Source organism: Notamacropus eugenii, chromosome 3, assembly GCF_028372415.1.
Source record: "Notamacropus eugenii isolate mMacEug1 chromosome 3, mMacEug1.pri_v2, whole genome shotgun sequence".
Taxonomy (NCBI): domain Eukaryota; kingdom Metazoa; phylum Chordata; class Mammalia; order Diprotodontia; family Macropodidae; genus Notamacropus; species Notamacropus eugenii.
This window is the reverse complement of record NC_092874.1, coordinates 224440996-224454045: the sequence shown is the minus strand read 5'-3', so window position 1 is coordinate 224454045 and position 13050 is coordinate 224440996. Positions and strand designations below refer to the sequence as shown.

At 42.6% G+C, this 13050-nt stretch overlaps 1 protein-coding gene across 2 annotated transcripts in view; it reads right to left on the bottom strand.

The window, feature by feature from the left end:
- Positions 1-1534: 1534 nt before the first annotated feature.
- The window catches only part of ACVR1B (activin A receptor type 1B), a 44280-nt gene continuing 32764 nt past the window's right edge, over positions 1535-13050 (bottom strand). For both annotated transcript variants that reach the window (XM_072654720.1, XM_072654721.1), the window contains exons 5-9: positions 11310-11477; positions 10305-10461; positions 9231-9355; positions 7883-8013; positions 1535-4816 (exon numbers count right to left, since the gene is read on the bottom strand). In XM_072654720.1, coding sequence (XP_072510821.1) covers positions 4691-4816; positions 7883-8013; positions 9231-9355; positions 10305-10461; positions 11310-11477 — 707 coding nt within the window. In that variant the 3' untranslated portion in view covers positions 1535-4690. The remainder of the gene's footprint in view (positions 4817-7882; positions 8014-9230; positions 9356-10304; positions 10462-11309; positions 11478-13050) is intronic.

Here is a 13050-nt window from a genome sequence, read left to right as displayed (position 1 = left end):
GAGTTGTGAGGGAGAGATCATAGTTTTAAGGTTAGTACTTTCAAGACCATCCAGTCCAACTCTAATTTTGGATATGAGGAAACTGAGACCTCAAGAGGTACAGGACTCACCAAAATTACACGAGTAGTATGTGACTAAAAAGGGATTTGAAAGCAAGTCCTCTGACTCCAAATTCCTTGGAGTCAGCGTAATGGAAGGAATGCTTGAGAAATGCAAATGATCAATGTCCATATGAGAAAGTGCTCCAAATTAATAAGAGAAATGCAAAATCACACAAGTTTTTACCTCATATTCAAACTGGCAGAGATGATGAAAAATGGAGAGCCAATACTGCGAGGGATATGAGAAAAGAGGTACATTAACACACTGTTGGGAAGAGTTGTGAATTGGTCCAATCATTCTGGAAAACAATCTGGAACCATCTGAAGAAGGAATCCAAGTATGCATACCCGCTGACCCTTTAGCCTCAATTTGGAGTATATACCAGTCATATAGGATACATAACAAAAAATTCATGTAACACTATGGTAGTAAAAAAATGGACATGAAGTGTCCATCAATTAAGAAATGGTTGAACTGCAATATATGAATGTGATAAGCCAAGGCTCTACTGTGCAAGAGGGGAGTCTTTACCAGGAAATGACAATAGTGTTTTGTTTTTTTAAGGCATAAAGGTTTTTTTTTTCTTTTTTAAAACTAAGAACAGTACCTGGCTTGGAATTTATAAGACCTGATTTATAAGCCTCAGGTCTGCCCATGTTCATTAGATTTGTGACGTAGGCAAATAACTCCAGTTCTATGGACCCATTTCCTCCTTTGTAAAAAGAAAGGTGACACTTTGAGCTCTTATCTCATGGTGTACTAGGATGTATACAATCCCTGAAGCTGATTTCACCGTGGTAAATGTCTAATATTTAATGCAGGTCACCCAGCAGGAAGAATAACTTGTCAAACCCACAACTGGACTCACTGCTCCAGGCTCTCTAAAGTGGGGATGGAGAGGAGAAATGACATTCACTCACAGCCAAAGAGAAGTCTACAAATATACTCATCCCACCTAGGCAACTCTCCACACATTTGTTTGGGAAAAATTTTTCTCATTTAAGAAGGTAACTAATGCTATAGGGAGGAAAAAAACCAAACAAGTTGAGAAACAGAAGTCCTATGTTCTGTTCCAAGGCCTGTAAAATGTTTCAGCTAACGGAAAACCAAGGAAATATGATGCTTGACTTTCCTCCTTAGCCTGCCTGTTTGCTGCTGGTGCTACCTGCCTTGGGCAAAAAGTTCTCTCCTTTAAATGGAAAGATCAGGAAGATAGTGAAGCCCAATACATAAACATTAGAAGGTCCTCTGGATGTGTGATTAGTACGTCTTCCTTACTCTGCACACTCAACAGCAAAGTGCTGTGATTTGAGAAATATCTATCTGACCAAAGGGCTGGGGGGAAAATGATTATGGAAGCTTCCAAGGTACACACTCAATTCTGGAACCACTATTTAACCCTACATGCATATGATTAATAGCAAATGAAAAGCCCTGTGAATAAAACATTTTAATAATGTACAGCAGAAATTGGACAGGCTTGTTCTTATATTAAAACAAAAGATTTCCTATATTACAATTTATTTACATTTGCATACTGAAGAGGTAAAGTGTCTAAGTGGCTATTTTACAGTCCTTTCTAATAAAATGTACAAAATAACAAACAAGTACCGAGGAGCCGTTCCAGGGCTTGATGGCGACGTAAGAATGGGCTTGAACTTGGTCTGTGAATCAAGGATCCAAAGGTGCAGGGCAATCCTAAGGATCAAGGTTAGCCTTGGCTGATCCAAGGACACAGCTTCAGTCCCTCCCTAATTCTCAGGTGGTGTTTTAGTGGGGTTGCCCCAAACAGCTGCCACATTCTTCCCCTGAGGTGGCTGAACTCTGGGGATGGTGAGCTGGTTAAGTGCTTTAGGATCCACTTGGATGTCACTGGTTGGAGAAAGGGCATCAGACAGACCTTGAAGGCTAGCTAACTATAAATGGGAACTTAGAAGTCTTAAATTCTTATCATTATCCTTGGCTTCCAGCTCCCAAAGCTCTGCTATGGGGAAGGTCAACTGGAGGCCAGAAGGGAGGATAAACTGATGATGCTAATAACAAAGTTAAGTGCTAAAAGATTTGTCTTTGGCCAAATGGCCTCAAGTGTTTAGGGAATGGGGAGAAACTCCATAATGCACAAAAAGGAGCAACACAACAGAAAAATAAATATGAGGAAGAAAAACAGGGGTTTAGGGTAGTCACCTTAATGATCTAATGGGGAGAGGGTCTACCCTCCCCCCCCCCACATACCAGTTTTGGCATTGGCCTGCTGGGAGGGAGAGGATGGGATTCTACCGGTCAGCAACGGCAAAGAGATTTCCCCTTGGAGGTAAGGGGATGAAAGGAAGGGAGGGAAGACCTCTGCATGAATATAGCCTACTGAGATTGGTAACTCCCGTTGGCATTTAAACTGGGATGCTGGGTCCCAGGTCCAACCTGAGGCCTGGATCACTAAGCTAATCTTGGCCACACATTTCACCTTTGGTATCTTGGTTGCTATCTTCTCTTTGCTCTGTGGTCTCCCGTGGCATACAGGTACTGTAGAAAGTGGGCACTGGGCACTCAATATGTGCTGCCGACTGGCTCTTGGCCAACTGAAGGGTTAAGAAGTTAAAGGATTCCAGCAAAGGCTAGGACTTTTTCAAATATGAGCAGTAACCTCTGGCTCCAAAAGCTCTCAAAGCCAAGTGTGTTTTTGTCCCAAAGCCGCCATTCCACAAAATCAGTCTGTTCAGTTTGCATGTAAGGTCCGCCTCCTGGCTCAGGAGAGGGTATAACCAGTCATATGACCAGCAAAGGGCTCTGGTCACAGTTCAGGAAACTCCACTCTAGCTGGGGTGGGGTGGGGTGGGGGTTGCTGAAGAGAAGGGAAGGAGGGTTGGACCCCAAGCAGGGAGGAAGTTCTCAATGCTGAGTGCAGGCTCAGGTACACATAGCAAACAGGTCCAGTGTGATTAAGCTGTGTGCATTTGATTGGATGGTTTCTCTTTTTCAGTGATTTCTTTAAAAACAAATAGGTTGAGAGGTAATCACACACACAGAGGTTTTTCTTTTACAAACAATTAACAATATTAAAAAAAGTTAAAATCCAGACCCTCCCAATAACAATAACAAAAAAAAATCAAACCACTCCAGTTAAAAGTTATGGCTTCAGAGTTATTATATACGGAAGAGACGCAGGCCAAATCACCACCCACAACCTTGCTTCTAGACTTCATTAAATGCTACGCTCAGATTAAATAAAAAGGATCCTGTCAAACTATTTCCTGTCCTTACTAGGGGCCCCTGAAATGGATGCAAATCTCTCATCTGTCCTCCACCCTGATCAAATAATCCAGTAAAACAAAACCCATGCAGTACCCTCCCTTCCCTCCCCCCACCCCCAAAACTAACCCAGCCACCACCAAAAATATACACTGCTGTTTCCAGGATCTAGGATACAAAAGGAGGATGGGTTACTCCAATCTGATTCTAAAGTTCTGGGTCCTTATTCCACAGCTAATTCTCAGTGCTGTGGAAGATAACATTCCTGGTCTGGCTAGATTTCCGTTGCCACTGGCCATAGTACTACCTCCCTCCATCCCTACTTCCCATCCCACTCAAGATTCCCTTCCCACCCTCCATCTGCCCTATATTTTGACCTCAAATTTTCTCCCCACCCACAGGCAACTGTGTGGCACCAAGCAAAAATGGCCAATCTGTGCCAGCTTTGGTTCCAAAATCTGAAATGGAGAAGTGGAGTGAGGCAGGGCAGTCAGCTGTAAGGGAAAAAGGAAGAGTCCCTAGTCAGAGAGGGTCACTCAGTGAAGGGGGCTAGTCCAAGGAAGGAGAGACAGAGGCCTCCCTGGGAAGCCTGGGACAACAATATCTTGCTCACTACTGAATAAAGAGGCACCAGCACACTGAGACTGAAAGACAATTGACTGCAACCCAGACTTGCACATGCACAGTAAGCTCAAGCAGTTAAGTGCGTACCGACAGACACACACACACAGACACACAGACACACACATACGTGTAAGGGCATGGCATGGACCCGGCACAGGGAGAGACGCCTTCGCACATGCACACACAGCTAGAACGGACACAGTAGGCAGCCTCTTCCATCTCCGCCGATGATTCCTCCAGGTGTTCGTGCATTTGGCTCCAGCTGCCCCTTGGAGGGGGCGTCACCTCGGTTCCTCTGGGCCATTTCTGTGGACTGTGCACGGGCTCCCACAAGAGAACTCTACAGCAGCTTGGTGATGGCAAATCAGCTTCACTTTTTCCCGGCCCTTTCCCAAGCTGTAACAGTTCCCAGCAAGATCACGAGAGGTACTGGGCTTAGCTTTCTACTGGAAGAAAGCTATAAGCTTGGCATTGAGTCCTCGGCACCATAGCTCGCCAGTCTCCATGCCATTAGGAGGTGAACATAAAAAGGTATGTGTCTCAAACCCCAAATGGGTGAGAGCGTCTCTCCCAGGCTCTTTCCCTCCCATGTGCCAGGCTAGCCTGGGACACAGGGCTGGGCAGAAACGAGAGGTAGGCCTCCATTACCCTCTAGCATGGCAGGTTTCTGTGTGGTTCTGGATGCCCAGAGCTGCATGTGGATGGGGTAGGGAAGGGACTAGATCTTCACATCTTCTTGCACACTGAGCTGTGAAAGAGTCTTCTTAATGCGCAGGGCAGTGAGGCGTGCTGCACCATTGGCATACCAACATTCTCGCATCATCTTCCCCATCACCCGTAATGCCTGGGGGAGGAAGAGACCACAAAATATGCATATGGTCATCGCCTAAGGAGTGACTTGTCCTCCTTCTACCATTTCCTCCTCAGTTCAGTGCCTCACTAAGAGTCAGCCTTCTCTTACCACTTCTGGCTCCACCAGCGTTTGAGCTGACCCTTCTCTAGAGCTGAAGCTGGGAAGAGGCATATCCTGGATCCTGAAGGTTCAGCAAGAACCTTCTCATGCCCATAGTAATTATATATATATCAATTGAATAATATAAAGTATCAAATCATCTAAAACATTTCTTTTTAACTTTGGAGTGAATTACACATTATGAAATTTAAAATGGATTCACCTAATTTTGTTTTGCTTAGGCTAACATTAGTCTAGAAACATTCTAGCAAGTGGTGGGATGTCACCTGAGATTTAAAAAATTCACAACGTATATCCTACATTGTAGCTAAGATTGAGGTAACTGTGTTTAAAATTAGACCGAGTCTGATGTTAAAGGATTATTCAGAACTAAACTGAACCTGTGGCCTGTTGCTTTTAAGTGGTGAAGATAAAGAAGCAGGAGGTGGGAGAGGTGGAAGGAGGATTGTCCTGATTTTTCCTATCTCACTGGGGAAGTACTTGCTTTCCCAAGTAATGCAATAGAACACATGATCCAAAATGTCAGCCAAGCTGAAGATGCTCCTTAGCTTCAGAAATATCCAATAGAGCAGAGATTCTTAACCTCTTTCAGGGGGCCTGTGAACCTATCGCAAATTTGTTCTAAAACATTTTGATAATTGTGTTTCAACATTAATTGGTTTCCTTTGTAATCCTATGTACTTTATTTTATGCATTTAAATATATTACTCCAAAAAGGCTCCCACATGCTTTACCAGACTGTCTAAGGAGTCCAAGACACAAGAATTGATATGCTTGATGTTCTTGAAAGCGACAAAGAGATGCTGGTTGAGTTTGGTCATTTATACCCTGGATTTCCTCAAATGGTAATAACAACAGATGCCACTTACTAGCATTTTGAGGTTTACATATTTTATCTTCCTCTCAATATCCCAACAATCTGGGGAGAGGGTCACCACAAGCATTCTATTATCGACCCAGTCTGTAAGCCATGGTTACGTGAGCACTGGTTTCCCATTATGATGAAGATTCCAGAACTCTTATCTGCATTCAGCATCCCAGTTATATCACTGTTCACACATTCCAGGGAGTTAGGGTCTCACCACTCACTTTGCAAATCAACTTTTTAAAACTGTCTCCAATTTAAGTCTTTGATATGCTGCTGTTTGTTTAATCACATTCATTTCCAAAATACAGCATATCACTATCAAGATAGCCATTCTTTTCAGTCAAAAATAACAGGAAAAAAAGCATTTCAGCAGAACCAGTGATCCATCCACGGCCCCTACCTCCGCAAAGGAGGGAGGAAGATGTGTTTTCCCATCTGTTCTCTGGGGTCAAGCTTAGTCATTTTAATCACACAGTTTTCAGTTTTGTTTTGCTGATTCTATTTACACTGTTATAGTCAATGACTATATTGTTTTCTTGGTTCTGTTCCCTCCTCTCTGCATTAGCTCACATAAATTGTCCCATATTTTTCTGAATTCTTTATAGTCATCCTTTCATACGGCACAGTACTATCCCTTGACATTCATGTATCACACTTTGTGCAATCATTCCCCCATCACGGGGGAATCTACTGACAGCTCCTTGCTAGCGGGCTAGTTTGCCCAAAGAGAATGTGAGTTGCTTGGGAGCGTGGGCTGTCATGCTTTCTATTCTTATCCCTACAATTTGGTACAAAGTTTGGCACACAGTAAGTGCTTCATAAATGCTTTTCACTTCTCCATATGGAACTTTATTTTGTCTTTGACCTCCTTGGGATCTATGCCTAATAGTGGAATCTGGGACCCCTTCTCTTTTTGTTCTACACTGTCTTACTTTGTAATCTCCTCAGTTCCCATGGATTCAGTGATCACTTCTAGGCAGATCACTCCAGGGTCTATCTATCCAGATGCCTGGTTTCTCTCCTGAGCAGCAGTCACACAACAACCACTGCCTCTTAGGATAGTTCCAATTACATGTCCCATGGCTACCTTAAATTCAACATGTCCAAAACAGAAAATGCTCCTCTTCCCAACTTCTCCATCACTGCTGAGGGTACCATCATCCTCCCGGTCACTCAGGCTCAAAGCCTCAACTCTTCACTCTCCTTCACCTCACATCCAATCCATTGCAGAAATCTCCACCCACACACTCACCCTAGGGCTTTCATCACCTGTCACCTATATCACTGTGATAGCCTTCTAATTGGCTTCCCTACCTCACTCTAATCCATCCCTCACTTAGTGCCAAGGTGATTCTTCTAAAGTTTAAGGATGGTCATACCACCACACCCTGATTTGGGCCCTTACCTGGCCTGTTCCTAGCATTCCAATCTTTCTCTACCTTCCTCCTCTCCATGTACTCTGTGATTCAGTTATCCCGACCATCCATGTCTCGGCACTGGTGTTCTCCACGACAAGAATGTTCTGCTTCTTCATGACCCCTTTTGGTTTCCTTGGCTTTCTTCAGGACTAAACTTTAAGCCTCACCTTTCACAGGATGCCTTTCTTTGTCCTCCCAACTATTACTGCCTTCTCCTCTCAGAGTGCCTTCCATTTATTCTGTATAATCTTTTGTGTGGTTGGTTACTTACATGTTGTCTCCTCTCTTAGAATGGGAGCTCACTGTTTTGCCTTTACTTGGATTTCCAGGTTTGAGCATGTTACTGACACATAGGAGGTATTGAATAAATGCTTGCTAACTGACCCCTCTGCTCTACGTCTCTTTTGTCTTGTCAACTCCCTTTTAGATTTCAAACTCTCCAAAAGTGGGAAGTCTATCTCCTCCTTTGTGATCTCTCTTTGCTTCATCCTGTACAGTAACCAGACTCAATTGGTTTTGTCTTCAGTACACAGCACCAACAGGCCAACTAACAACCATAGCTCATGACAATTTGGTTTTCTAAGTTGGAGACCCCATATCTCCAGGTAAAGGAAGTTGGCAGACAGGACAAGAGAAAGCAAGGCTCCCCACCTCATAACTTTGCCACCAGTTGGGGATGTTGGGCCGCAGCTTTTGGTCACATACTACCTTCCGCATTTCCTCAATGGAAGGGTCTGAGGGCACAAGATCATAATATGGCAGCTGATATTCCTCATGGATTCCTGGGTAGAAAGAGAGATTCCCCTGAGTTGTCAGCAAGAAAACAGACTGACATTTTCTCAAAAACCAATATGACAATTTAAAAGATTCTCTAGGAAAACAACAACAAAGCAACCCAGCAAGCTGAGGCACTAAGCTAGGGAGGGGATACAATTCTATGGGAAGCACTTGAATTATTTGAAACTTATACTCTAAGTATCCAGAGCCTTCACTGAAAAATTAAGAGGCAGAATGAAAAGAGAAGTGGTCCTGATTCTCAAGATACATGGGTTTGATTCCTGGATCTAACATGACATGAACCTGGGTTAGTCACCACCTCTCTGAACCTCAGTTTCTTCATATGTAAAATGGGAATCATATTGGTACTACTTACCTCATAGGACTGTTGTTAAAACCAAGTGTGTTGTAAACCTTGAAGCACTATATAACTATAAGGTGGTATTATCATCTCAAAACATACACTATTTTAAGCATATCCTTGCAGATGAAGTCACTGTATGACACAATAAACAAATAGCTTTTCTACAGTCATAGTTTTGCATAGAATAATAAAGGCAACTTGTAAAAAAAATTTCTAATAATTCAAAATCTTTATAAAAATCTTCACTTGTTGTTCTGGGAATACCAAGGCCATCTGTGACCTATGATTACAGGTCCTCATTACTTCCAGAACACAAAGCTTAAAGATGCAGAGCACAAGTGGGGAGAGGCTTCTGCTGAGAGCCTAGAAGAAGGGAGGGAACAGTGAGAGGGGCTGCACATCCCAGGGCAGGGAAGGCTTCACAGGCTCTTTCATCATTCATCAGCTCTTTTTCATTCTCTCACTTTCCTTATGAATGGCATTGATATATAATATCCACAGGATGGAGATGAACAAATTTGAGTATGCAATACTGTATCCAGGGAAGATCTCTAAAAGAATACTATGCCACACTCAGAACAATCCCTAAAATCCACAGGTAGTTGTCACCTAATAAAGATAATCTTGTATAGAATACAATGACCTAATAAGAGAATTGAAATAGGAAGTTAACCAAGTTTGCAGAGAACCCTGAACATAAGAACCTCCTCACTATGGTGAGAGCTGGGAGTATGATTCTCACCCCCAAATCATATATCCTGAAAAGAAAGCTGTTAAAGGGAGCAGTCAAATACCGTCAGCTACAGCCGAACTAAGAGTTCTGGAATTCTGGAGGGAGAAACCAAAAGGTGCTGGTACCTCCTGAACTGCATCTTCGGGCAATCTCCCAATACACCAACCCCAAGGCATAAATATCAGCACATTTGAAGGAATCAAAGTGCTTCATGTTGATAGTTTCATCCAGCACTTCAGGGGCCATATATCTGAAATGGTAATGGGAAAAGTACATGATGATTTCTGGAAGAACATAGTTAATATACTTCTTTACTCAGTAACACAGTCAATTTGATGATTTTTTCCTTTTCAAATGAAGGTACTTTTCAAGGACCCTTTGGATAATGGAGGGAAGGACATGATTATTATTTCCATTTTCACAGGAATATAAAGGTTTTGAACAACAATAAATTTCTGAATTTTTAAAACACCAATATATTTTGAATTTAATTTTTAGTCTTTTCATCATGGACTTTTGGAAGCTTTTACTAAGCTGCCACTGCCAGCGCAGAAAAGATGTAAATCTCAGGCCCCAGACTGTGAAAACATTGATGTGGGCACTACTAGGCAGACACAGCTACAATGATTCAGGGTAGGACAAGAGGAGAAGGAAGAATCACCATGAAACAAAAGTCACATTATACTACCTGCTGTATCCTGAGCCCTGAACTTTCTAACCTCCATGCCTTTGCTCACGCTGTTCCTTCTGTCTGAATTGCTCTCTTCTATTCAGATATGTAGTACTGTGTAGCTGGATAACTGACAATTTCTTTGGAAAAAAAATTATTGATACATTTCATTTTAATACCACCGACACTTACCTTCCCTATCCCCTACAAAATGCAACTGTCAACAGGAAAGAGAGACACAAAGAGCACCTTCAACTTAGATAATATGGCACTACTGACAAGTTTTGTAGCTGCTCAGTGTTATTTATACAGAATCCGGTGAGTTTCTACTTATTTTTGTTGCACACAGCATGCCTTTCCCCACCCCAGAATGTATATTCTGTCTCCTCAACTAGATTTGAGGTTTTCTAAGGGCATGAACCACATCTTTCTTTCTATTTCATTTCTCTCCCTTCGATGAGGCTCTTCACAGAGAGGACCAGTCAATGCACGGTGTTTGATAAGTGTAAAGCCACACTTTTCTCCATACCTCTTGGTCCCCACCCTTTGATTTGGGGCGATGTCAATAGTATCAGTACTTGAATCATGACGCACAGCAAGGCCCAAGTCAGCGATTGCACACATTCCATTTTTCTTCACCAAGATGTTCTTTGATTTCAAGTCTCTATGTGCAATTCCAGGCTTCCCTGGCAAAGAAAACAGGATCCCTTAGCAGGACAAGGCCAGCACTGTTAGTTAAGTCCTCCCACCTGGTCAAATCAACAGGGAGTTCTCTGGCATGTATACACCAAGAACAGACCAAAGCCTAAAAGATGACTCGTGCTTCTGTCTGCTAAGGGGTGATGTACACGACCCTTTGAGCTCCCTCCCATTCTTCAATGCTATTAATTTGTTCATCATCATGGCCGGCAATAGCTGTCTCCGATTATCAACTAAGCCAGAAGAGAAGACACCAACCAGTCTACAAAAGACCAGGGCTTTCTGACAAGTTTACAGGATAATGCAATATCATAGTTCAAGGTTTGTGTTTACCTTCTTCAGCAAGGATTCTTAGATCAGCAGTATCCAACCTACCAACACATTCCTGACCTAGCTTTTCCCCTTGACCCATTTAAATAATTATTTCATGGGTATCTCTACTGATAGCATGTTCATCAGTCTCATCTACATCATTAGATTATAAGTTCCTACCCTTTAATAGGCTTCCTAGAGGATTACACATGAGACCATTCAATAAATATTTGCTGACAGATCACAAAATCTTACAACCTAATGACAGGTAACTAAATAGCTAAGCTATTTGATTATCTGAGGGCAAGTCTAAACAGAAATAAAAAGATCAAGCCTTAGCCTACTTCATAATAGGCATAAGGTTCATACAATCCAGTTTAATGAGAGGCAAGATTAATTCTTTTGGTAGCCGCTACTTACTTACTGAGCAGTGTACAATTTTAGGTTGGGGATAAAAGTCAGGAAGATAACAGTCCTTTCAAGGACTACCTAACTTCTTTCCTCCTTGGTTGTGGCCACTTACCCTGGGTACCTACAATCTCCATGTGCAGGTGTGCCAACCCACTAGCAGCAGACAAGGCCAGCTTAATCATCCCTTCGATAGTCACTGTATACCGGTTAAGGTAATCAAACAAGGAACCATGTTCATGATAATCAGAAACAAGCCACAGCTGGGTCCAAGTACCATTATCTGCAGGTAGAACCAAGGAAGGATTTTTAGTAAGTCTTAGCTATTGGGAGAGAATGGGACAGAAAAGGAAATATATGAGGAATGGGAAAGAGATTAATTTTATTAGCCTGCAAAATTTACACTGATTCCTTCCACATTTTTCAGTTACCTACACTTTATAAAAATCACCTTGCCAGTTAAATGGAAGATAAATTGGAGTGATGAAAAGACAAAGTGGGAAGCCAGTTAGTCAGTCAATCAACTAGACATTTATGAAGTATCTACTATATGCCAAGCACTATGCTATGCTCTTAGGGTACCAAGACATAAACCAGTCCCTGCTCTTAAGACTCATAGTCTAATGGAAGAGACAACATATAAACAACTATGTACAAACAAGGTATATAAAGTATAAATTAAGGGTAGTCTCAAAGAGAAGGCACTTAGATAGTCAGAAGGTTATCACAGTAGTATGGATGACAGTCTGGAACGGGAGTGGAGGGAAGGAGATGGTACATATTGTGAAGGAAGAAATGACAAGATTTTGCAATGGACTGAATAAGGAGAGTGAAGGGTAGAGGATGATACTGAGGTTGAGACTGGGTAACTAGGAGAATGGTGATGCTTTCAATAGTAATACAGAAGTCAGGAAGAGAATTTTGTGGTAAAAGATGAGTTCTGCTTTGGACACGTTGAGTTAAAGTTGCTCATGGGACATCCAGTTGCAGATGTCCAAGGTGTAACTGCTGTTGTTTGACAGCAGCTCAGGAGAGGAACCAGGCATCTGAATAGACAGACCTTGGAATCATCTGCATAGACGTGATTAATGAATCCATTAGAACTGATGAGATTACAAAGTGAGACAGTACAGAGCAAACAAAGAAAGGCCCAGTACAGAGTCTTGCAGACAGGCCCACTATTAGTGAGAATAACACCACAGAAAAACCTTCCAAGGACACGGGGATTGGGAGGAGGGAGGCCAGACAAGTTGGAAGACAATGAGAAGATAGGAAGTGGAGGAACCAAGTACAGATGGCTTTTTCAAGAGAGATATAGAATAGCAGATGTGTGTGTTCGTCCTTCATTGCCAAAGAAGACCATGCCATCAGAGAAATGACATGACTTGCACTTGACTTTGTTTTGAGTGAGGGAGGGCTGTGCAGGTCACCAGCCTCACTTCTCCTCCAGAGCCATCTGAATTCAGTGACCAGATAGTCATCAGGATGACTGGAGATGACCCAGCATGAGGCAACTGGGGTTTAGTGACTTGCCCAAGGTCACACAGCTAGTGAGTGTCAAGTGTCTGAGGTGAAATTTGAACTCAGGTCCTCCTGACTCCTGCACTGGTGCTCTTTCCACTGTACCACCTAGCTGCCCGGGAATAGTAGATAGTGAGAGTAGGGATGCTAGATTAAGTAAGGGTTGTGTCATGTTTTATTTTCTAAGGATATGAAGACATAGGCATGTTTGTAGGTAACCAGTAGATAGTAAGAGACTGAAGATGTGAGAATTACAATGTGAGCAGCTGCCAAGGAGGATGGGATCAAAGAGTACATAAGGAAGGGCTGCCTTGGCAAGAAGAAAAGGCCACTTC